Source organism: Trachypithecus francoisi, unplaced genomic scaffold, assembly GCF_009764315.1.
Source record: "Trachypithecus francoisi isolate TF-2019V2 unplaced genomic scaffold, Tfra_2.0 Contig01579, whole genome shotgun sequence".
Taxonomy (NCBI): domain Eukaryota; kingdom Metazoa; phylum Chordata; class Mammalia; order Primates; family Cercopithecidae; genus Trachypithecus; species Trachypithecus francoisi.
Window position 1 is genome coordinate 34,311,540 of NW_022681442.1, and position 25,801 is coordinate 34,337,340.

Below are 25,801 nucleotides of genomic sequence, written 5' to 3' on the forward strand. Positions count from 1 at the left end.
CACTCTGTCACCCAGGCTGGAGTGCAGGGGTGCAATCATGGCTCACTGCAGTCTTGACCTCCTGCACCTCAGCCTCCCGAGTAGCTGGGACTATAGGCGCACATCACCATGCCTGGCTAATTTTTGTATTTTTTGTAGAGTTGGGGTTTCTCCGTGATGCACAGGCTGGTCTTGAACTTCTGGGCTCAAGCGATCCTCCCACTTTGGCCTCCTGAAGTGTTGGGATTACAGGCAGGAGCCACCACACCCAGCATCAAATGGAATTGTAATGCCCCAGGAGCCAAGGGATGCTAGACCCCTGCAGCAGTGCTGTGCCAGGCACTGGGCTAAGGATTTCACATGCATCATCTCATTTTAGTCTCATAACAGCAACCCCATTTTCAGATGAGGAGACTGTGGCTCATAGAGCTCAGCCGCCTGCCCTGGGTCACACAGCTGGGATGTGGCTCCAAACCCAGTCTTCCTAAGTCCAAAGCCTGGGCTTTAACACAGCTCCAGCAGTTAGGAAAACCATCCGGAGAAGCTGCAACCACAACGGGTTGGTCAAAATGCTCTGAGCTTGAGCCCCAGGTTAAACACCCAGACCATCTGCTTCCTCTTTGAGGCAAGAGGCTAAGCCTCAATTTCCCTTTCCTCCTGCCCAGTGTCATAACAGATTACAACTTGCTGACCTAAAACTGGCCTTACTGCTCCCCATGGCCTCAGAACTTTGGGTGTGGCAGCTCTGTTCCCTCCACGGGAGCCTTGCAGAGCAGTGCAGACCAGGTACGATGGCTCACGCCTATAATCCCAGCACTTTGGGAGGGCGAGGCAGGCGGATCACCTGAGGTTGGGAGTTCGAGACCAGCCTGACTAACATGGAGAAACCCTGTCTCTACTAAAAATACAACATTGGCCGGGCTTGGTGGCACATGCCTGTAATCCCAGCTACTCGGGAAGTCTAAGGCAGGAGAATCGCTTGAACCCGGGAAGCAGAGGTTGCGGTGAGCTGAGATCGCACCATTGTACTCCAGCCTGGGCAACAAGAGCGAAACTCCATCTCAAAACAAGAAAACAAAAAAACAAGAGCAGTGCTATGGGGGGAGCGGGCTCATCCTGGGCTAAGCGTTGGATCTCCTGGCTTCTGCTCACTATGTGACCTTGGGGGTGTCACTGAACCCCTTGGAACCATGTTTCCCCATCTGTGAAATGAGGACACCGGCTCTGTCCTCCTCACTTAGAGAATTAATGGAAAGGTATTTTGGAACTGAGGAAGAGTTTTTTTGGATGATAATAATAGCTCGCATTTACTGCATGCTCACTGTGTACCAGGCAGCGTGCTCAGCACTTTAAATTCATTGTTATTTAGTTCCCATAAACCGTATGGGTAGGCATTCTTATCTCCATTTTACAGATGTGGAAAACTGAGGCTCAGGGAAGAGTAAGGTGAGTTGTTCAAGGTCACAGAGCAAGTGGTGGTACCTGAATTCCAACCCAGAGAGTCTAACTGCAGGACCTATCCTTCAGATGTGAGTGGTCCTTTTAGCCATATGTGGAATGGCTGATCATGGACACAGCTAGAGCCTCTGGGTGGGAGTTGCTGCTAGAACTCAGGGGTGGAGAGCTGAGCCCTGGGGTGCGGGGGTGGAAGAGATTGTGCTCAGGCCATTTGGATGCCTATTTTTCCCTCTTCTGATAGAGCACGACTCCTGAAGGAGGCTCAGAGCAGACGCCTCAGGATGGACGGCCAGCAGGTGGCCTAGGGCCCTCCGATGCCCATACCAGGCTGGCGATGTAGCCAGGGGCTGTATTCAGTTACGACGCAGACTCAGTTTGGAGGCCAGCAGGTTTCTGTAGCCCAGGAAAAGGATGGGAAGTCTGCCACTACCCTTGGCCTCTGCCCATCTGATTTGCAAAATCCCAGCCTACTAGTTGGTGTTGCAGGCTCTCTATAGGGTTTTAGCCCTAACAGGTTGTTGGTAGCACTCCCTCTGGTGGCAAAGATGCACCACTGACCCCTCTGTAAAGCACAGTACTACACATTTACAGTAATTTGACACATATACATAGTTTCTTTTATTTTTATTTATTTTTTTGAGACGGAGTCCCACTCTGTTGCCCAGGCTGGAGTGCAGTGGCATAATTTCGGCTCACTGCAACCTCTGCCTCCCGGGTTCAAGCGATTCTCCTGCCTCAGCCTCCCAAGTAGTTGGGATTACAGGCGTGCACCACAACACCTGGTTAATTTTTGTATTTTTAGTAGAGACGGGATTTCACTATGTTGGCCAGGCTGGTCTCGAACTCCTTACCTCAGGTGATCCACCCACCTTGGCCTCCCAAAGTGCTGGGATTACAGGTGTAAGCCACTGCGCACAGCCACAGATACATAATTTCACACTGAATCCTCACAGCAGCCCAGTGGGTTCAGAATTATTATCATAACTTTCAGCCAGGCACAGTGGTTCACACCTGTAATCCCAGCACTTTGGGAAGCCCAGGTGGGTGGATCACTTGAGGTCAGGAGTTTGAGACCAGCCTGGCCAACATGGTGAAACCCCATCTCTACTAAAATTACAAATAGTCAGCTGGGTGTGGTGGCATGTGCCTGTAATCCCAGCTACTTGGGAGCCTGAGGCAGGAGAATTGCTTGAACCCAGGAGTTGGAGGTTGCAGTGAGCCAAGATCACACCACTGCACTCCAGCCTGGGCAATAGAGTGAGACTCCGTTTCAGAAAAAAAAAAAAAAAGGAATTATTATCATAAATTTAAATAATATGACACATTCGAATGTGTAAAAAAAAAATGTATACATAAATAAATAAAGGGAAAAAAAGAACAGGAATCAGAGACTTAGAGAGGTTAAAATCCCTTGCTTGGTTTATAGTTGAAGTATGTCCCGTCTTGAACCCAGCACTTTACCTGCCTTCTTTCAGCAATTATCCCAAGTCTAGACCTCTGGTCGTGAGCACAGCTTGCTTATAACAGTTTCCACACTCTATTTCCTTTTCCTCCCCCAGCCACCAGTTCCCTTTTCTCAGCCTTCCCACTGAGGTCTCAGCCTGTGTCCCAGGCACAGGGCCCCACTGGAGGGTGATAATGTCTCCAGAGGCTTGGAGGGGCTGAGGCCCGGAGTCTGAGCTGACTTCAGTCTTCTCTGCAGCGACGCTTTCTCACATCAACACACTTTATGCTCTCTCTGCTCTAGGTGTGAGGACCACTTTTTGTTGTTGTTTTTTGAGACAGAGTCTCACTCTGTCACCCAGGCTAGAGTGCAGTGGCACAATCTTGAGTCACTGCAACCTCCGCCTCCCAAATTCAAGCGATCCTCCCACCTCAGCCTCTGAGCAACTGGAACTACAGGTGCCTGCCATCGTGTCTGGCTAATTGTCATATTTTTTGTAGAGATGGGGTTTCACCATGTTACCCAGGCTGGTCTCGAACTCCTGGGCTCAAGTTATCTGCCCGCCTCAGCCTCCCAAAGTGCTGGCGTTACAGGCGTGAGCCATTGCCCCCGGCCCATTTTGTATTTTCAGTAAGTCCATAAAGTGTAATATACATATAAGCAGGGCATGGTGACTCACGCCTATAATCCCAACACTTTGGGAGGCCAAGGGAAGCAGATCACTTGAAGCCAGGAGATCAGGATTTGTCTGGGCAACATAGCAAGGCTCTGTCTCTTAAAAAAAAATTAGCTTGGTGTGGTGGATATGTGTCTGTAGCCCCAGCTATTTGGGAGGCTGAAGCAGGAGGATGGCTTGAATTCAGGAGTTTAAGGTTATAGTGAGCCATGATCATGCCACTGGACTCCAGCCTGGGTGACAGAGTGAGGCCCTATCTTTTTTTTTTTTTTTTTTTTTTTTTGAGACGGAGTCTGGCTCTGCCGCCCAGGCTGGAGTGCAGTGGCCGGATCTCAGCTCACTGCAAGCTCCGCCTCCCGGGTTCACGCCATTCTCCTGCCTCAGCCTCCCGAGTAGCTGGGACTACAGGCGCCCGCCACCTCGCCCGCTAATTTTTTTGTATTTTTTTAGTAGAGACGGGGTTTCACCGTGTTAGCCAGGATGGTCTCGATCTCCTGACCTCGTGATCCGCCCGTCTCGGCCTCCCAAAGTGCTGGGATTACAGGCTTGAGCCACCGCGCCCGGCCGGCCCTATCTTTAAAAAAAAAATGGCAATGCATGCCTGTGGTCCCAGCTACTTGGGAGGCAGAAGTGGGAGGATTGCTTGAGCCTGGAGGTCAAGGCTGCAGTGAGCCATGATTGTGCTACTGCATTTCAGCCTGAGTGACAGAGGAAGACTGTGTCTCAAAATAAATACATAATTAATTAAATAATAAATAAATGGGATTATAACTATGTACTCTTTTGTGTCTGGAGTCTTTTACTCAACCTAGGTCATGCATGATGTTATATGTAGCAGTAGTTCCTTCTCATTGCTATACAGAGTCAAATGCTATAGTATTCCATTATATATCAATATGTCATAATTTATCCATTCTGCTCTATCTGTCTGCCTGTCTGTCTTATCTATCTATCTATCTATATTTTAGACACAGAGTCTCACTCTGTTGCCCAGGCTGGAATGCAGTGGCATGATTATAGCTTACCCTAACCTTGAATTCCTGGGCTCAAGTGATCCTCCTTAGTTTCCCAAGTACGGGTGCATGCCACCACATGTTGATAATTTTTTATTTTATTTTTTTAAAGATGAGGTCTCACTATTTTGGCCAGATTGGTCTTGAACTGTTGGCCTGAAGCAGTCCTCCTGCCTCAGCCTCCCAAAGCACTAGGATTACAGGTGTGAACCACTGCATCCAGCCTCATTCTACTGTGGATGGACATTTTATTATTTCCATTGTGAACATCCTCCTATATCTCTTTTTTGCATACAAGTAAACATCTCTGTTGAGTAAATACGCAGGAATGTATTGCTGGGTTATGGAGCAGGCATGTATTCAGTTTTAGTAGATACTACCACACAGTTTTCCAAAATGGTTGTATCACTTTATACTCCAACGGCAGCATGTTTACCAGTTTCTCCACATCCTTACCAACATTGGTATTGCTAGTGTTTTTAATTTTAGCCATTCTGGTGGGTGTGTAGTGGCATTTCACTGTGATTTTAATTTGTATTTCCATGTTGATATGTTGATAATGAAACCGAGTATCTTTTCTGTTCTGGTCTGTTCTTTTACTTTTTTTTTTTTGAGACAAAGTCTCATTGTGTCACCCAGGCTGGAGTGCAGTGGTGCTATTATAGCTTACTACAGTCTCAAACTCCTGGGCTGAAGAGATTCTCCTGTCTCAGCTTCCCAGGTAGCTGGGACCATGGGTGCACGCCACTGCACCCCACTATTTTGCTTAGTTTTTGAGGAGACAGGTCTTGCTGTGTTGGCCAGGCTGGTCTCCAACTCCTGGGCTTAAGTGATCCTCCTACCTCGGCCTCCTAAAGTGCTGGTATTACAGGCGTGAGCTACCATGCCTGGCCTGTTTTTCATATATTTATTGGCCATTTGGATATTCATTTTTGTGAAGTGCCTGTTCATGTCTTTTTTATTTTTTGTACAATACATCATGATGTTCAGCTGTTGGTGTCTTTTGCCCATTCTTCTTCTTTTTTTTTTTTTTTTTTGAGACATAGTCTCACTGTGGTGCCCAGGCTAGAGTGCAGTGGCACGATCTCAGCTCACTGTAACCTCCACCTCCTGGGTTCAAGTAATTCTCCTGCCTCAGCCTCACAAGTAGCTGGGACTACAGGCACCCACCACCACACCCAGCATTTTTTTTTTTTTTTTTGTATTTTTAGTAGAGATGGGGTTTCACTGTGTTGGCCAGGTCTTGAACTCCTGACCTCATGATCCGTTTTTTTTTTTTTAATTTTGTTTCTTTTTTGAGACAGGGTCTCACTCTGTCACCCAGGCTGGGGTACAGTGGTGCAATCACGGCTCACTACAGCCTCGACCTTCTCTGGGCTCCCCCCTCAGCCTCCTGAGTTGCTGGACTATACAGACTCACACCACCATGCTCAGCTAATTTTTGTATGTTTTGTAGAGACTGGGGTCTCATGATGTTGCTCAGGCTGGTCTTGAACTCCTGGGCTAGAGCAATCCTCCCTTCCCTCTACTCCCTGCCCCCGGGCCTCCCACAGTGTTGGAATTACAGGCCAGGCAGGAGCCACTGCACCCACCTGTCCCTTTTGCCCATTCTTTTTATTGGATTGTCTGCCTTGTTCTTACTGATTGGTAGGAATTCTTTATATATTGTAGATATACTTTGTTAGTTATATATATCTTCTTCCAAAGAATGCTGCTGAAGTTTTAGAATAAAGCTGCTGGGCAAGAGGGAAGAGAAATGTGTCTTTTGTAAGGTTTGGGATCTGGTTGAAGGATTTTAAGGAGGGCCTCAGGGGAGTGGGGATAAACTGGATTGGTTGCTGGTTCTGAGGTGGAATTAGGAGAACTGGGAATTGGCTAGGTGCCGGGTGTGGTGGCTCATGCTTGTAATCCCAGCACTTTGGGAGGTGGGCAGATCACCTGAGGTAAGGAGACCAGCCTGGCCAACATGGTGAAACTCTGTCTCTACTGAAAATACAACAACAACAACAACAACAAAAATTAGCTGGGCGTGGTGGTGCATGCTTGTAATTCCAGCTACTTGGGAGGCTGAGGCAGAAGAATCACTTGAACCTGAAAGGTGGAGGTTGCAGTGAGACGAGATCGCATCACTGCACTCCAGCCTGGGCGCCAGAGCAAGACTCTGTCTCCAAAAAAAAAAGAGAGAGAGAGAGAGAACCGGAGATTAACTAGGGATGGAATGCTCTCATAAGCCATGGGTGGCTTAGCAACCGAGTATCTCCAGTAACAAATGAAAATAGCAAAGCTTGTCTAGAAGACACTGACTACTTTTATCTCTTTTCAGGTCAAGCTAATTTTCACCCTTTCAAGTCTCCATAAGTTTTGACTTTTTCTTTTTTCTTTCTTTTTTTCTGTTTTTGAGACAGAGTTTCATTCTTGTTGCCCAGGCTGGAGTGCAATGGCGTGACCTCGGCTCACCACAACCTCTGCCTCCCAGGTTCAAGCGATTCTCCTGCCTCAGCCTCCCGAGTAGCTGGGATTACAGGCATGTGCAACCATGCCCGGCTTATTTTGTATTTTTAGTAGAGACAGGGTTTCTCCACGTTGGTCAAGCTGGTCTCGAACATCCTGACCTCAGGCGATCCGCCTGTCTCAGCCTCCCAGAGTGTTGGGATTACATATATACTTTTATATGAGAGTATATGACTTTCATATAAATGTTTCTAGGCTTAATTTTGAAAATAGATTTTCAAAAACAACTTTTTGTTGTGAACTGCAAAAGAATTCCAGTTTTTTGTTTGCTTTGTTTTGTTTTTTTGAGACAGTCTTACTCTGTTGTCCAGGCTGGAGTGCCGAGGCGCAATCTTGGCTCACTGCAACCTCCGCCTCCCGAGTTCAAGTGATTCTTGTGCCTCATCCTCCCGAGTAGCTGTGATTATAGGTGCGCGCCACCAAGCCCAGCTAATTTTTGTATTTTATTAGAGACAGGGTTTCACCCTGGTGATCAGGCTGGTCTCAAACTCCTGACCTCAAATGATCCACCCGCCTCAGCCTCCCAAAGTGCTGGGATTACAGGCATGAGCCACCACGCCCGGCCACGCCCGGCCACACTCCAGTTTTATAAGGCTCACCCCTGTGGCCCTGAAACCTGGTCCTGGCTGGAGTAAGAACCGCATAGAACCCTTAGCAACCTAACTTCCTCCCTAGCAACAGATCTCCTTGGAGCTCCTCCCCATTCGAAGCCAGGAAGGGGCGTAAAACCGGATGTTGACTGTTTTACCATAGTAATGCACACGAATCCGGAAGTGACGCCAGAAGAGGAGGACGTGAAGGCTACAGGGTATCCACGTGGGTGCTGAGCGTGTTTCTACGTCCCTGGAAGCCGGTCGTTTAAGCTCAGTGCTGGCCACGGCTTAGTCAACATGGGTCGCTCGGGAAAGTTGCCCTCTGGTGTCTCAGCTAAGTTGAAGCGCTGGAAGAAAGGCCACAGCAGCGACAGCAATCCCGCCATCTGCCGCCACCGCCAGGCCGCCCGCAGCCGCTTCTTCAGCCGGCCGTCAGGTAGCTGGGTTGGGACCCACGCTCAGCCGGCGGCGGGTTTCCGGGCAGACCTGGGTCCAGATGAGTCTGGGGCCTCTGGGAGAGTCCGGGGCCAGGCATTGGACCTTTCATCTCTTAGGATGTCGGATCTGGAGCCCTCTCTGAAGGGCAGCCCTTCCAATTTAGCAGATACGGAAACTGAGGTCCACAGTAGGGAAATGTCTTGTGTAAGGTACCGCGGGTGTCAGAGTTGAGACTGATGGCTTGGACCTTGGATAACTCTTTACAGAGCGCTTTCACCTTAATTTATTTTCCAGGCCTTCTGAATGTAGCTCCCAGCCGATTCCCAGTGGCGTTTATGCCACTGCTACAGGCAAGCAGAAACTCTTAGATGGAGGATTCCCTTTCTCCTTGGTTTTTCAAGTTTTTAGGCATACAGTGGTTTTATGAGACTGGCTGTGTTCAGAATTCAGCCTCTCGGGTTGGCGATTTGGCCTGAGCTGGTTTGTTTCCCAGGGGTTCTGTTCTCTTGACCAAAAGGAGACTTGGGCCTTATCTTGTGCCTCTGGCTCTCAGGAAGGAGTGACCTGACAGTCGATGCTGTGAAGTTACATAATGAGCTGCAGTCAGGGTCCTTGCGCTTGGGCAAAAGCGAAGTCCCCGAGACGCCCGTGGAAGAAGAAGCAGAGCTGGCTCTCACCGAGAAGTCCTCGGGCACCTTCCTGAGTGGCCTTTCCGACTGCACAAACGTCACCTTCAGCAAAGTGCAGCGCTTCTGGGAGTCCAACTCGGCTGCCCACAAGGAGGTAGGAGCGAGGGTCAGGAGGGCCGTAGGATAGTGAGGAGAGGCCAACTCATGCCTTTTCTTCAGCTCTGGCTGACTGGTTTCCGATGACAACAGCTGGTATTTCTGGATGATGTGTCATCACTCCTCCCCTTTATGTCCCCTCCTAGGGCAGGTTCCACTTTCTGCTTTTTATAAGAACATCTCCCCTGCTGAAGAAGTACTTGAGGGTAGAAATGTTTTCCAAACATTTCTCTCCTCAGCTATATCTAGCACAGCACTTCTAACACAGAGTATTTTCAGTAAACATATGTTGAGTAAATAAATGCTGAGTAACAGTGATTAGTAAACGTTTTATCTAGCAAGAACTAAATTTAATTTAATTTAATTTAATTCATGTATTTATTTTAAGACAGAGTCTCGCTCTGTTGGCCAGGCTGGAGTGCAGTGGCATGATCTTCACTCACTGCAACCTCCGTCTCCCAGGCTCAAGCAATTCTCCTGCCTCAGCCTCCCGAGTAGCTGCGATTACAGGCATGTGCCACTACGCCTAGCTAATTTTTTCTTTTTTTTTTTTTTCAGTAGGAAAGGGGTTTCACCATATTGGCCAGGCTGGTCTGAGCCTCCTAAAGTGCTGAGATTACAGGCATGAGCCACTGTGCCTGGCCTTACTTTTATTATTTTACCTTTAAAGTTATATATATTTTTTGTTACTGAAATAAAAAATGTCAAAATTCTAAATGATATCAAAATGATAGAAGAAGAATAAAATGTGATGGTAGAGCCCCCAACTTGAGTCATTCACAGAGCTCCTGTTAATGGGTCATTGTCTGTCTTCCTGGACCAGCTCTGTCCAATAGTAATCTAAATTCAAGCCACATATGTAATTTAAAAAATTTTAGTAGCGATATTAAAAACTGAAAGAAACAGGCAAAATACATTAATCTTTTTTTTTTTTTTTTTTCTGGAGACAGAATTTCACTCTTGTTGCCCAGTCTAGGGTGCAATGGCGCGATTTCGGCTCACTGCAACCTCCGCCTCCAGGGTTCAGGTGATTCTCCTGCCTCAGCCTCCCGAGTAGCTGGGATTACAGGCATGCGCCACCATGCCTGGCTAATTTTCTGTTTTTAGTAGAGACGGGGTTTCTCCATGTTGGTCAGGCTGGTCTCAAACTCCCGACCTCAGGTGATCCACCTGCTTTGGCCTCCTAAAGTGCTGGGATTACAGGTGTGAGCCACTGCGTCTGGCTCAAATTGATGTTAATAATGTACTTTATTTAACTCAGTGTCTTTAAAATATTATCACTTCAATGTATAATCAATATATTTTACTACAGTGTTATTTTTATGATACTAAGTCTTCAAAATCTAGTGTATAATTTACCCATATTCCCCTACTTAGATGCTAAACTTTCATTGGAAATACTTGGTTCGTGTGTATTTAGAGTTCATAACATTTATAGTTGTACAAGTATAGTTGTACAAGTTCATAACATTTATAGTTGTACAATTCGCCTACTATGTATGAATTACTGCGAACCTATTCGCCAGGTTGTTACAAATATATGTTTCCTAGTAAATGGATCAAGTATTTTAAATTATGAGTAGTTAAAATTTAAAAATTAAATTTTCAGGCCAGGCGTAGTGGCTCACACCTGTAATCCTAGCACTTTGGGAGGCCGAGGTGGGCAGATCATTTGAGGTCAAGAGTTTGAGACCAGCCTGGCCAACATGGTGAAAACCCATCTCTACTAAAAAATTAGCCTGGCATGGTGGCATGTGCCTGTAATCCCAGCTACTTGGGAAGCTGAGGCAGGAGAATCGCTTGAACCCTGGAGGCGGAGGTTGCAGCAACCCAAGATCGCACCACTGTGCTTCAGCCTGGGTGACAGAGTGAGACTCTGTCTCAAAAAAAAAAAAAAAGAAAAGAAAAGAAAATATTATTTACCCAATTTTGTTATTTAGGTTTACCAAAATGTGATTAGTTTCTTTTCTTTTTTTTTGAGACAGAGTCTCACTTGGTCACCCAGGCTGGAGTGCAGTGGCTGATCAGCCTCCCAGCCTCCCAAGTAACTGGGACTACAGGGGATTGCTATCATACCCAGCTAATTTTTGTATTTTTTGTAGAGATGAGGTTTGCCATATTGCCCAGATTGGTCTCAAACTCCTGGGCTCAACGGATCTGCCCACCTCAGCCTCCCAAAGTGCTGGGATTACAGGTGTGAGCCACTGTGCCCTGCTTGATTAGTTTATTTTCTATCCACTGTTCTGCAACTTTTTCCCTACTGAGCGATATTTATAAGTTGATATATAGTTGTTCTCATTCTTTTGAATAATGCATTATTTAAATCTTTCATTATTTATTATATGATACAGTTGGGTCTCCATATCTGCAGGTTCTGCACCTGCAGATTCAACCAAACATGGATTGAAAAATCTTTTTAAAATAATAATATTATACTGGGCGAGGTGACTCACACCTGTAGCCCTAGCACTTTGGGAGACCGAGGCGGGCAGATCACTTGAGGTCAGAAGTTCAAAACCAGCCTGGCCAGCATGGTGCAACCCCATCTCTACTAAAAATACAAAAAATTAGCCTGGCGTAGTGGCACATGCCTGTAATCCCAGCTACTCAGGAGTCTGAGACAGGAGAATCGCTTGAACCTGGGAGGTGGAGGCTGCAGTTAGCGGAGAGTGCGCCACTGCATTCCACCTTGGGCAACAGAGTGAGACTCTGTCTCAAAACAACAACAACAACAAAAATACAGTATAACAACTATTTATATAGCATTTGCATTGTGTTAGGTGTTATAAGTAATCTCGAGATGATTTAAAATATATGGGAGGCCAGGCATGGTGGCTCATACCTGTAATCTCAGCACTTTGAGAGGCTAAGGAGAGCAGATTACTTGAGGCCAAGAGTTCAAGACCAGCTTGGTCAACATAGTGAAACCCCATCTCTACTAAAAATACAGATATTAGCCAGGTGTGATGATGCACACCTGTAATCCTAGCTACTTGGGAGGCTGAGGCAGGAGAATCGCTTGAACCCAGAGGCGGAGGCTGCAGTGAGCTGAGATCATGCCACTGCACTCTTGTCTGGGTAACAGAGTAAGACTCTGTCTCAAAAAAAAATAAAGTATATGAGAAGATATATATAGGTTATACACAAATACTGCACCATTTTATATAAGGGACCTGAGCATCCTCAGATTTTGGTATCTTTAGGGGTCCGGAACCATTCCCCCCCGATAACTGCAGTACATTAGAGACAACTACAGTACATTATTAATCTCCTGTTGATGGCTTCTTGACCATTCCAATTTGTTGCTGCCATGAACATCCTTGTACATAAATATTTGCACACTCATCTCATGCAGGTATTTCTACAAGGTTAGTACCTCATAGTGGAATTTTAGCAAGCATTTTCTGAGTCTTCTTATTTGCTGGGCCCCCTGGTATGGACCCAGGCCCTGAATGTTGCCTGTCTTGTCTGTCTCTGGGCTTTAACCGGAGATTAATCTGTGAAGGAGCAAGGAAAGAAGGCTCCCCTGGGGTGGGGTTAGGTCTCAAATAGTCACAGTGCTTTCTCCCTCCTGTGCAGATTTGTGCTGTTTTGGCTGCTGTCACTGAGGTGATTCGCTCCCAGGGAGGGAAGGAGACAGAGACTGAGTACTTCGCTGCTCTGGTGAGTGGGTGCCGCTGGAGGGTGAGTGTTCAGAGCAGCAGGTTATGCAAGATTTAGTGAGAAGACGAGTGCCCCTGGCATGTGGGGGTAGAGGACAGCCTTGACCAGATGAAAGTGCTGCATTTATTCTCAGGGGGCTTAGGAAGGCTGGTGGTATTTGCTACATTTCTATTTTCTCTTTCTTTTCTTTTCTTTTTTTTTTTTTTAAGAGACTGGGTCTCACCATGTTGTCCAGGCTGGTTTCAAATTCCTGAGCTCAAACCGTCTTGTCATCTTGCCCTGGCCTCCCAAAGTGTTGGGATTACAGGCATGAGCCACTGCAACTGATTACTTAGTACTTTTTTTTTTTTTTTTTTTTGAGACAGAGTCTTGCTCTATCTCCCAGGCTGGAGTGCAGTGGCACTATTCGGCTCACTACAACCTCTGCCTCCCGGGTTCAAGTGATTCTCCTGCTTCAGCCTCCTGAGTAGCTGAGACTACAGGCATCCGCCACCACCCCCGGCTAATTTTTGTATTTTTAGTGGAGACGGGGTTTCACCATATTGGTCAGGCTGGTCTCGAACTCCTGACCTTGTGATCCGCCCGCCTTGGCCTCCCAAAGTGCTGGGATTACAGGCTTGAGCCACCATGCCCGGCGTACTTTTTTTTTGAGACGGAATCTCGCACTGTCCCCCAGTCTGGAGTGCAATGGCATGATTTCGACTTTTTGCAACCTCCGCCTCCTGGGTTCATGTGATTCTCCTCCCTCAGCCTCCCGAGTAGCTGGGATTACAGGTACACACCACCACACCCAGCTAATTTTTTGTATTTTTTTAGTAGAGAAGGGGTTTTACTATGTTGGCCAGACTTGTCTGGAACTCCTGACCTCATGATCTGCCTGCCTCAGCCTCTCAAAGTGCTGGGATTACAGGCGTGAGCCGCCAGGCCTGGCCTACTTTTTTTTTTTTTTTGGAACAGTCTCACTCTGTTGCCCAAGTTGGACTACAGTGGCATGATCCCAGTTCACTGCAACCTCTGACTCATGGTATCAAGTGATTTTCATGCCTTAGCCTCCTGAGGACCTGGGATTACAGGCGTATGCCACCACACCTGGCTGATTTTTGTATTTTTAGTAGAGATGGGGTTTGACCATGTTGGCCCGGCTAGTCTCGAACTCCCGACCTCAGGTGATCCCCCCACCTCAGCCTCTCAAAGTACTGGGATTATAGGTGTGAGCCACCATGCCTGGCCTTCTTATTACAGTAAATAAATAAATATATGTGTGTATGTATGTGTGTGTATATATATGTATATATATATTCTTTTTATTGTATTTTTGGTGTTTTTTATTGTTGTTGTTTTTGTTTTGGTTTGGAGACAGATCTCACTCTGTTGCCCAGGCTGGAGTGCAGTGGTATGATCATGGCTCAGTGCAACCTCCAACTCCTGTGTTCAAATGATGATTGTGCTTAGCCTCCTGAGTAGTTGGGATTACAGTTGCATGCCACCATGCCCAGCTAATTTTTGTATTTTTAGTAGAGATGGAGTTTCGTCACGTTGCCCAGGCTTGTCTTGAGCTCCTGGGCTGAATCAGTTCTCCCACTTCGGCCTCCCAAAGTGCTGGGATTACACGTATGAGCCACCATGCCCAGCCTGGTTATTACATTTTTAAAGAATTGTTAAAACACATAGAAAAACAGCATACAACAGAGACCAAATGTGCATGCAAAGCTGAAAATATTTACTGTCTGGTCCTTCATAGAAAAAGTTTGCCAACCTCTGCTCTAGAATAATGAAATAAATTAGATGGCAGTATATGGTGTTTGGCTGGGTGTGGTGGCTTACGCCTTTAATCCTAGGACTTTGGGAGGTCAGGGTGGGAGGAGTGCTTGAGGCTAGGAGTTGGACACCAGCCTGAGCAATATAGTGAGACCCTATCTCTACAAAAAATAAAATAATTAGCCAAGTTTTGTGGTGCATGCCTGTAGTTCTAGCTTCTTGGGAGGCTGATGTGGGAGGATCTCTTGAGCTTTGGAGTTCAAGGTTACAGTGAGCTATGATCATACCTGTACTCCAAGCTGGGAGGCCCTGTCTCTCAAAAAAACTGTCTTTCTTGGCCGGGCGCGGTGGCTCAAGCCTGTAATCCCAGCACTTTGGGAGGCCGAGACGGGCGGATCACGAGGTCAGGAGATCGAGACCCTCCTGGCTAATACAGTGAAACCCCGTCTCTACTAAAAAAAAATATAAAAAATTAGCGGGCGAGATGGCGGGCGCCTGTAGTCTCAGCTACTCGGGAGGCTGAGGCAGGAGAATGGCGTAAACCCGGGAGGCGAGCTTGCAGTGAGCTGAGATCCGGCCATTGCACTCCAGCCTGGGCGACAGAGCGAGACTCCGCCTCAAAAAAAAAAAAAAAAAAAAAAAAAAAAAAAAAAAACTGTCTTTCTCTCTCTCTCTCTCTCTATATATATATATGCACATAAACATGTTTATAGTGTTTTGTTTTGTTTTTAGAGACGGAGTCTCGCTCTGTCACCCAGGCTGGAGTGCAGTGGCGTGATCTCGGCTTACTGCAGCCTCCGCCTCCCGGGTTCAAGCGATTCTCCTGCCTCAGCCTCCCTAGTAACTGGGATTATAGGCACCTGCACCACGCCTGGCTACCTTTTATATTTTTAGTAGACATGAGGTTTCACCGTGTTGGCCAGTCTGGTCTCGAACTCCTGACTTTGTGATCTGCCCGCCTCGGCCTCCCAAAGTGCTGGGATTACAGGCGTGAGCCACCGCGCCCAGCCACATATATATAGTTTTAATTATGTGTCCGGCAGTATTTTATATATATTAATTCCATTAAACCTCACAACAACTTACAAGGTATGTAGCATTACTATCCCTACTTTACAAATGAAGAAACTGAGTCACAGATAGGTTAAATTACTAGCCTAAAACCACACAATGCCAGAGTCAGGATTTGAACCTCTGATACTGTGGTTCTCGGTCACAACTGTTCTGCTGGGTGCATGTTCTCCGACTGTTTTTCCTGTTTGCTCAGTGTACATTTTTATCCATTCACACCCCCTCAATCTGGCCCTCAGATGACAACAATGGAAGCAGTGGAGTCCCCGGAGTCCCTGGCCGCCGTTGCTTACCTGCTGAACCTTGTCCTGAAGCGGTGAGTTCTGCCTCCTGTTTGAACCCCAAGGCTTTTTGTGGAAGGGAGAAGGGAATGTGGACAGGAGAAACAGGATCAGGGAATTGTTTTTTAAAAAGATACTTGCTCTTCATGAGCACTGTCTAGAGGCACGCAGAATGGGCCAGCGTGTGACATACTGTGATAAGCCTCTAGTGAGAAACCTCTAACAAAACTAGGCTGTCCTGAACCCCTGGTAATAGAATCATTTACCTTTATGCCAAGAAGGTTGGGAAAGCACCAGAATCTTCACGTGGTGTGTGCCCAGGCAGACGTTCAGGAGCTCATGCTGTGAGATCTAAAGTTCTTATTTGATTGTCCAAAACAAAAGGCACGTCCGTAGGGCCTGCAGTGCTTCCCTGGTTCCATGTGTGCTAAGTTTGTTCATGACAGAATCCAGTGTGCTTTCCTTATTGAGGAGCAGAAAATCATTGTGAAAGTGTTGAAGGCCAAAGCACAGTCAGAAAGCTCTATTGAAAATGAAATTTTTTTGGCTGGGTGCAGTGGTTCACACCTATAATCCCAGCACTTTGGGTGGCCGAGGTGGGCGAATCAAGAGGTCAGGAGATCGAGACCATCCTGGCCAACATGGTGAAACCCCGTCTCTACTAAAAATACAAAAATTAGCCGGGTAGGCTACATGCTGTGGCTCACGCCTGTAACTCCAGCACTTTGGGAAGCTGAGGTGGGCAGATCACCTGAGGTCAGGAGTTCAAGACCAACCTGGCCAACATGGTGAAACGCTGTCAAAAATTAGCTGGGCATGGTGGCAGGCACCTGTAATTCAGCTACTCGGGAGGCTGAGGCAGGAGAGTTAGTTTCAACCCAGTAGGCGGAGGTTGCAGTGAGCTGAGATCGTGCCATTGCACTCCAGCCCTGTCAACAGTGTAAGACTCTGTCTCAAAAAAAAAAGAAAGAAAGAAAATGAAAATTGTTTTGAGTAATAAAAATTAAAAGTCATGGCTGGGCGCAGTGGGTCACACCTGTAATCCCAGCACTTTCGGAGACTGAGGCAGGAGGATTGCTTGCAGCCAGGAGTTCGAGACCAACCTGGCCAACATGGTGAAACCCTGTCTCTACTAAAAATACAAAATTAGCCAAATGTGGTGGTGCACAGCTGTAATCCCAGCTACACGGGAGGCTGAGGTAGGAGAATCACTTGAACCCAGGATATGGAGGTTGCAGTGAGCCAAGATCAAGCCACTGCAGTCCAGCCTGGGCAACAGAGTGAGACTCCATCTCAATAAAATAAATAAATAAATAAATAATAAAGTAAAAAAAAAACAAAAACCTTGATTCTTTAAGATGAAAAAGTTCTTGAGATTGATTGCACAACAATGTGAGTGTACTTGGCTGGGTGTGGTGATACACACCCATAATCCCAGCACTTTGGGAGGCTGAGGCAGGTGGGTTGCTTGAGCTCAGGAGTTTGAAACCAGCCTGGGCAACATGGCAAAACCTCATCTGTACAAAAAAATACAAAAATGAGCTAGGTGTGGTAGCATGCACCTGTAGTCCCAGCTACTTGGGTGGTAGAGGTTGCAGTGAGCCTAATTGTGCCACTACACTCCAGCTTGGGTGACGAGTGAGACCCTGTCTCCAAAAAAAAAAACCCACAACATGAATATACTTAACAGTACTGAATGATATACCTAAAAATCATTGAAATGATGTTTGGTTTATTTGTTTGTTTCTTGTTTGTTTGTTTTTTGAGACGGAGTCTTGCTCTGTCTCCCAGGCTGGAGTGCAGTGGCGCCATCTTGGCTCACTGCAAGCTCCGCCTCGCAGGTTCATGCCATTCTCCTGCCTCAGCTTCCCAAGTAGCTTGGACTACAGGCACCCGCCACCATGCCCGGCTAATTTTTTGTATTTTTAGTAGAGATGGGGTTTCACCGTATTAGACAGGATGGTCTTGATCTCCTGACCTCGTGATCTACCTGCCTTGGCCTCCCAAAGTTCTGGGATTACAGGCGTGAGCCACCGCGCCCGGCCGAAATGATGTTTTATCTTATGTGTATTTTACCACAGTTAGAAATTTATTTATTTATTCATTTTTGAGATGGGGTTTTGTTCTTGTTACCCAGGCTGGGGGGCAATGGCGCAATCTTGGCTCACCGCACCCTCCACCTCCTGGGTTCAAGTGATTCTCCTGCCTCGGTCTCCCGAGTAGCTGGGATTACAAGCATACGCCATCACGCCCAGTAGTTTTGTATTTTTAGTAGATACAGGGTTTCTCCATGTTTGTCAGTCTGGTCTCAAACTCCGACCTCAGGTGATCCACCAGCCTCGGCCTCCCAAAGTGCTGGGATTGCAGACATGAGCCACCGTGCCCAGCCACAAATTTTAAAATACAATTTAGGCCGGGCGCAGTGGCTCACGCCTGTGATCCCAGCACTTTGGGAGGCTGAGGCGGGCGGATCACGAGGTCAGGAGATCAAGACCATCCTGGCTAACATGATGAAACCCCGTCTCTACTAAAAATACAAAAAATTAGCTGGGCATGGTGGCGGTCGCCTGTAGTCCCAGCTACTCAGGAGGCTGAGACAGGAGAATGGCGTGAATCCAGGAGGCGGAGTTTGCAGTGAGCCGAGATCGTGCCACTGCACTCCAACCTGGGTGATAGAGCGAGACTCCGTCTCAAAAAAAAAAAAAAAAAATACAATTTAAAAGATACTTGTGTATCAGGTGGCATTCTACAACATAAGGCCCTGGGTGACTTGGGTCACTATACCAGGGAGTGTGAGGGTTGGCCCCCAGGAGGGGCATCCCTGGAGCAGTGAGTGGCAGAAGAGAGGGAAGGGGTTGTTGGCCCCGAGCTTTCTGGAGCTGTGAACTGCCAGGGGAGGTGGAGAGAGGATTGGTATGCGTTTATGAGTGGGTAGTGGGAAGGTGAGGGAGGCAGGGATTCCGAGTGGAAAGCACACTGAGCTGGCTGATACGGTGGGCACCTGTTCTGACTTTGTTGCTCACTTGCTGAGTGACTGTGCCACCAGTGCCCCTTGCCCTGTCCTTGGTACCACAAGGGGCTGCACCAGCTGCTCTTCCGGGATCCTCTGGGGTGACCGTCTATGTTCTTTCCCGCAGTGTTCCCAGCCCTGTGCTCATTAAGAAGTTCTCTGATACCTCCAAAGCCTTCATGGATATCATGTCAGCCCAGGCCAGCAGCGGCTCCACGTCTGTCCTCCGATGGGTTAGTGTCTGGGGTTTAGTTTCTCATCTGGCATCTCCCAGAGCCTGTCTGATTTGGTGATGCTTGGATGTTCCCTGAGAGGGGTTTAGGCACCCTGGGGACCTCAGACAGATGGGATTTTCTGGAGTCATTGAGAACCTGGGCTCTTTTCCCTCCTGGCCGAGGCTGGTGGCACTGAGGGCTCTGACTTTCTTCCAGGTCCTTTCCTGCCTGGCCACCCTTCTGCGGAAGCAAGACCTGGAGGCCTGGGGCTACCCTGTGACCCTTCAGGTGTACCATGGGCTGCTGAGCTTCACGGTGCATTCCAAGCCCAAGGTGAGATCATGCGACAAGGGGACAGCCACCACTCGGCCCAGCGCAGCCCAGACTTGGCTAGCTGAGTGGCACTGGGGAGCTTGCCCTGAGTACTGGCTTCTGCTTTCTGCCTCTGAGGCACCATGCATTTAGATGCAGAAGGCGGGGCGGCTCTTCCTCCTCCAGGAGGCTGTCCCCTGTCAGCCCTGTCTGAGTCTCTGGTGCCTTGTCAGCCATTGCCCTGTTGACATGGACTCTCCCCATATGTCTGTTTACCTCGGCAGGGAGGGTGGCATAGCTGGGGGAGTCACACAGACCTGAGTTGGATCCTGAATTTACTGCTCGAGGTGTGAGCACTGAATTGGGAGGCCAAAGTGGGAGGATCATTTGAGGTCAGGAGTTAGAGACCAGCCTGACCAACGAGTGAAACCTCGACTCTACTAAAAATATAAAAATTAGCTGGGCATGGTGGTGGGCGCTTGTAATACCAGCTACTGGGGAGGCTGAGGCAGGAGAATCGCTTGAACCCAGGAGGCAGAGGTTGCAGTGAGCCAAGATTGTACCACTGCACTCCAGCCTGGGCAACAGAATGAGACTCCATCTCAAAAGAAAAAAAAAGAAATAGAGATAATCCCACCAGCTTTGCTACAGAGTTGTGGGGAGATTCCAGTGTTCCCCACAGGCCTAGCGCACCTCTTGGCTTACGGCAGGTGCTTGGGAAGTGGTGGTTCCCCACTGTTTCTTCTGGAAATTTAGGGCAGGAGGTGGTAACAATAACAGTCATGTGATCACTCCCAGTGCTGAGCACCATCAGCCCAGATGCTCTCATGCCTCCTTCCCTCAGTGCTCACATGATCTTTTCCTCTCCTTCTTCAGCTCCCGCTGCAGTGGCACTTCACTGCGGTGACACTTTCCTGACCACTGTATAAGAAGTGGCAGCCCTTGCTTAATTGTCTGCAAAGTACTTTTTAACCTTCTGCTATGTATTTGTTTTCCGCCTCCCAGCTGGAAGGTGCGTTGCCTGCTATTCACTGCCAGTTTGCCAGGACCTAGAACAGTGCCTGGCTTGGTGGACACACCGTGTTTGCCGGATGATTGAGTGAATGAAGAACCCCCTGTTTTAAAGATGATACTGAAACTCAGAAATTAGGTAGTTGGGTTGCTTAAGGCCATTTGGTGAGTTAGTTGTAGAGCAGGGATTTGAACCAAGGTTTGTCTTGCTTCACAGCTCAGGATTCTGTACACATGAAGGCCCTGCCGTAGCACTGGATCTGTAGTAGTTAGATCATCATTGGATCTATATGTTCAGCCAAAGCTAATTGGTTGATACTTGTGCCAGACACCCATGATGCTGGTAGAATGCTGATTTGGCCTTGTCCCCTGCTCTCCTTGCCTCTCAGATCCGGAAGGCTGCCCAGCATGGAGTATGCTCAGTCCTTAAGGGCAGTGAATTCATGTTTGGCGAAAAGGCCCCTGCCCACCATCCTGCTGCCGTTTCCACTGCCAAGTTCTGCATCCAGGAGATAGAGAAGTCTGGAGGTGGGGAAGCCAAACGGAGGGCAGGTGGATGGGAGGCAGTGGCTGGCAGAGCAGGACAGGGCCTGCTGCAGGGCAGGGGCTGGTGTCTCAATTCCCCTTCTGTCTATCAGGCTCCAAGGAGGCCACCACCATGCTGCACATGCTGACGCTGCTGAAGGACCTGCTGCCCTGCTTCCCAGAAGGCCTGGTGAAGAGCTGCAGTGAGACTCTCCTCAGGGTCATGACCTTGAGCCATGTGGTGAGCTCAGGCCCAAGAGCTAGAGGAAGGGGGTTCTGCAGTGGTGGCATTTGAGGAACTCGCTGGTCAGTCAAAATGCAGGGCCTGGGGTCTCCCTGACTGTGTTCTTAGGCTAAAACCAACGGTACCACATCAATCTGTGGTGTTTGGCTAGGCCCGGCCATATCAGAGTCCCCTTCCATATGGAAGCTGACCTCAGAGATCAGGTCAGAGTCAGGGTGGATCTGTAGTGGGCTGGTAAACCCTCCTGCCCCAGCTCTATGTACCCTATACCAATTTTTTTGAGACGGAGTCCCACTCTGTTGCCGGGGCTGGAGTGCAGTGGCTGGATCTCAGCTCACTGCAAGCTCCGCCTCCCGGGTTCACGCCATTCTCCTGCCTCAGCCTCCCAAGTAGCTGGGACTACAGGCGCCCACCACCTCGCCCGGCTAGTTTTTTGTAGTTTTTAGTAGAGACGGGGTTTCACAGTGTTAGCCAGGATGGTCTCGATCTCCTGACCTCGTGATCCGCCCGTCTCAGCCTCCCAAAGTGCTGGGATTACAGGCTTGAGCCACCGTGCCCGGCCTTTTTTTTTTTTTTTTTTTTGAAATGGATTTTCGCTCTTGTTGCCCAGGCTGGAGTGCAATGGCGCAATCTTGGCTCATTGCAACCTCTGGTTCTTGGGTTCAAGCAATTCTTCTGCATCAGCCTCCCGAGTGGCTGGGATTACAGGCATGTACCACCACGCCTGGCTAATTTTTTGCATTTTTAGTAGAGATGGGGTTTCTCCATGTTGGTCAGGCTGGTCTTGAACTCCCGACCTCAAGTGATCCGCCCGCCTCAGCCTCCCAAAGTGCTGGGATTACAGGCGTGAGCCACCTAATTTTTTTTGGCAGCTTTAAAGACACATGAAAAGTGATTTCCTGTATTTCAACCATTTCTAGCACAATTCTGTAAATCTTTATACAGTCAGCCCTTTGTATGTGTGGGTCCCAAAGCCATAAATTCAACCAACCTTGGATTGAAAATATTTGGAAACTGGGCATGGCGGCACGTGCCTGTAGTCCCAGCTGCTTGGGAGGTAGAAGTGGGAGGATTGCTTGAGCCCAAGAGGTCAAGGCTGCAGTGAACCCAGTGAGCCGTGGTCATGCCACTGCACTCCAGCTTGGGCAACAGAGCAAGAACCCTGTGTCAAAAGAAAAAAAAAAAGAAAAGAAAAAGGAAAAAAAGAAAGAAAAAGAAAAGAAAATATTCAGGAAAAAGAAAACGGTTGCTTGCTTCTGTACTGAATATGTACAGTGTTTTTTCTGTGTCATTATTCCCTAGACAACAGAGTGTAGCAACTATTTACATAGCATTTATGTTTTATTACGTATCATAAGTAGTCCAGGTGATTTAGAATATATGGGAGGGGCCGGGCGCGGTGGCTCAAGCCTGTAATCCCAGCACTTTGGGAGGCCGAGACGGGCGGATCATGAGGTCAGGAGATCGAGACCATCCTGGCTAATACGGTGAAACCCCATCTCTACTAAAAAATACAAAAAACTAGCCGGGCGAGGTGGTGGGCGCCTGTAGTCCAGCTACTTGGGAGGCTGAGGCAGGAGAATGGCGTAAACCCGGGAGGCGGAGCTTGCAGTGAGCTGAGATCCGGCCACTGCACTCCAGCCTGGGCGACACAGTGAGACTCCGTCTCAAAAAAAAAAAAAAAAGAATATATGGGAGGATGCATGTAGGTTATATGCAAATATTACACCACTTAAAATAGAGACTTGAGCATTGGTAGATTTTTATGTCCATGGGGAGTCCTGGAACCAATCCCCCCCACAGATACCCCCACCAACTCACTGTGTATTCTCTTTTTTTTTTTTTGAGACAGAGTCTCGCTCTGTCGCCCAGGCTGGGGTGCAGTGGCGTGGTCTTGGCTCACTGCAAACTCCGCTTCCCGGGTTCACGCTGTTCTCCTGCTTTAGCCTCCTGAGTAGCTGGGACTACAGGCGCCCGCCACCACACCCGGCTGCTGTTTTGTATTTTTAGTACAGACGGGGTTTCACCGTGTTAGCCAGGATGGTCTCGATCTCCTGACCTCGTGATCCGCCCACCTCGGCCTCCCAAAGTGCTGGGATTACAGGCGTGAGCCTCCGCGCCCATCCTTGTGTGTGTTCTTTTGTAGTGTTTATTTACATACATATTTTTAAAATTGAAAATATAAATAATATGATCATTGTTTAAAAGGAAAAAACAAGTCAGAAGTGTATAAAGTAAAAATACTCCTTCCTTCCAAATTCTGTTTCCTAAGGTAGACAACGCGAATAACTTTCTGGTTATCCTTTGAGACATTTTCTCTTTGGATAAACAAATATACATGATAAAACATGTAAAGGCCCGGAGCGGTGGCTCACACCTGTAACCTTAGCACTTGGGAGGCCGAGGCAGGAGGCAAGCAATTTGAGACCAGCTTGGGCAACATAGTAAGACAAGACTATCTTTATAAAAATTTAAAAATTGGCCAGGCACAGTGGCATGCATCTGTATTGGTCTCATCCCTGTATCTGGCAACAAAGCAAGATTCTGTCTCAAAAAAAAAAAAAAATACAGCTGTAATTATAGCATGCAGACCGTTTATAGCCTGCTTTTTTTGGCTGTTATGTTAAAACCATTTTGTTAATGTTTCTGTCTTTTTAAGTCATTTAAAGCTTTTTCAGGGGCTTCCATGTCTTACTAAGGTGGCAGTTCTCAGGGTGTCCCTGTGCAGGGGGCATGTGTAAGGTTCAGGGGGCCCTCAACTCCCTAGCACACAGAGTGGAGTGGAATGTTGAGGGGTCCAGGGCCAGCCATGGGCTTTGTAGTTCCTTTCTAAGCCTGTGTGTCCCCCTCCAGCTGGTGACAGCCTGTGCCATGCAGGCCTTTCACAGCCTCTTCCACGCCAGGCCTGGCCTGAGCACCCTGTCGGCAGAGCTCAATGCCCAGATCATCACGGTGAGGCCTGTTGGTGGGGTGTGGGAGCATTGTGGAGGGGGGGTCCCTTGGGAGGCTGTGCTGGGGGCACTGGCCCTGCGCCTTGTCTACAGAGTGAGGTTGGCTGGGCTGGGTTGTCCCAGTGGAAGAGGCCAGTAGACAGGGAAGGAGGATTGGAGTCCAGTCATCAAATTCACATCAATGTCTCCAGGAGCTGGGACCTTGACCCTTGACCTAGTTAACTTTAATGAACTGTTTCGGCATGGTCTCGTGGTGCTCACAGATACCTTGAGCAGGGCTTTCGACCTTAGAGGTCTGTGGATGGATGTGGGGAGGGGGAACAGATCCCCCAAATTGTTAGCAAAATGTACGGCTTTTTTCCCCCAAAGAAGGCCTCTGGCTTTTGTCAGACACACAAAGGGGTGTATGACCCATGATATTCCGCTGCTCCTAGAGGCTGTTCTCCCAAAGAATCAGAGCCGGGAGGGCTTTGTGGAGAAGGGAGAGGCAGGATCTGGGAAAGCCAAGGGGGCTGTGAGTGCCAGGGTCACAAGCACTGTCCCCAGGACATTGCTGGTGCCAGGATGGGAAGGGGTCATCGTCATTGGGCTGTTGCAGACCCCACATGCTCAGTCACCTGCTTATTCCCACCTTTAGGCCCTGTACGACTATGTTCCCAGTGAGAATGATTTACAGCCCCTGCTAGCCTGGCTTAAGGTCATGGAGAAAGCCCACATCAACCTGGTGAGGTACGGATGAAGGAGGGGTGCTTAGGGCCTCTGTCCAGGCTGCCGACCTGGGGGTGCTCTGGGCCTCTGTCCAGGCTGCCGAGGTGGGGGGCTCAGGGCCTGTGCCCAGGCTGCCGAGGTGGGGGCTCCTCAGGGCCTTCGTCCTGGCTGCCAAGGTTGGGGGGATCCTTAGGGCCTGTGTCTAGGCTGCTGAGGTCAGGGGTCCTCAGGGCCTTCGTCCTGGCTGCCAAGGTTGGGAAAGGTCCTTAGGGCCTCCGTCCTGGCTGCTGAGGTTGTGGAGTTCTCAGGGCCTCTGTCCTGGCTGCTGAGGTTCGGGGTCCTCAGGGTCTCCGTCCTGGCTGCCTAGGTGGGGGGTCCTCAGGGTCTCCGTCCTGGCTGCTGAGTTTGCGGTGTCCTCAGGATCTCCATCCTGGCACCGAGGTGGAGGGTCCTCGAGGTCTCCATCCTGGCTGCCACAGTTGGGGGAGTCCTTCGGGCCTCTGTCCAGGCTGCCGAGGTTGGGGGTCCTCAGGGCCTCTGTCCAGGCTGCCAAGGTCGGGGGTCCTCAGGGCCTCTGTCCAGGCTGCAGAGGTTGCGGAGTTCTCAGGGCCTCTGTCCTGGCTGCCGAGGTTCGGGGTGCTCAGGGCCTCCGTCGAGAGGCTGGATACGCTGTTTAGCCTCTCGGGGCCTGACGGCATCTCCGTGTCAAATGAGCTACAGAGCAGCTCTTGTTTTTGTGAGGCACGGGGTAGGAGAGTGCAGCTCGTTCTAACAGGGTCTGATTCCTGCCAGAGCGTTTGCCAGCCAGCCATGAGGAGCAGCAAGGTGGGCTGCAAGCCCTGCGACCCAGGTTGAGGCCTGAGTTTCACCCTGCCTCTTGCTGCTCCCTGGCTGTGTCTTCCTGTGCACTTGGTTTCCTGGCCATTGGATATCCTTTCTGTCGCTCCACTCCACTCTCGCCTGGACTGGTGGCTCCCTTCTCTAGGTTCCATAGTCCCGTGAACCGACTTTCTGCTTTGTGTCTGCATACTTTCAGATTCGGGCTTGGCCACTTAATAGTAATTCCACTTTTCTGGAATAAGGCTGAGAAGAAATTGAGTATACAGTAACCAGTTGGTGACCTGCATGGAGGGAGGCAGGGGTCTCTTAGGCCTC

General features: G+C 48.7%; 1 protein-coding gene across 2 annotated transcripts in view; it reads left to right on the forward strand.

The window, feature by feature from the left end:
• Window positions 1–660: 660 nt before the first annotated feature.
• Window positions 661–25,801, forward strand: part of RRP12 (ribosomal RNA processing 12 homolog) — a 53,198-nt gene continuing 28,057 nt past the window's right edge. The window contains exons 1-11 of one of the 2 annotated variants that reach the window (XM_033187086.1): window positions 661–765; window positions 7,835–8,110; window positions 8,666–8,895; window positions 12,477–12,560; window positions 15,629–15,705; window positions 18,808–18,913; window positions 19,112–19,228; window positions 20,608–20,746; window positions 20,857–20,984; window positions 23,841–23,939; window positions 24,576–24,667. In XM_033187086.1, coding sequence (XP_033042977.1) covers window positions 7,972–8,110; window positions 8,666–8,895; window positions 12,477–12,560; window positions 15,629–15,705; window positions 18,808–18,913; window positions 19,112–19,228; window positions 20,608–20,746; window positions 20,857–20,984; window positions 23,841–23,939; window positions 24,576–24,667 — 1,211 coding nt within the window. In that variant the 5' untranslated portion in view covers window positions 661–765; window positions 7,835–7,971. Of the gene's footprint in view, window positions 766–7,631; window positions 8,111–8,665; window positions 8,896–12,476; window positions 12,561–15,628; window positions 15,706–18,807; window positions 18,914–19,111; window positions 19,229–20,607; window positions 20,747–20,856; window positions 20,985–23,840; window positions 23,940–24,575; window positions 24,668–25,801 lie in introns of those variants that run through there. The other variant, XM_033187083.1, reaches the window with a different exon arrangement.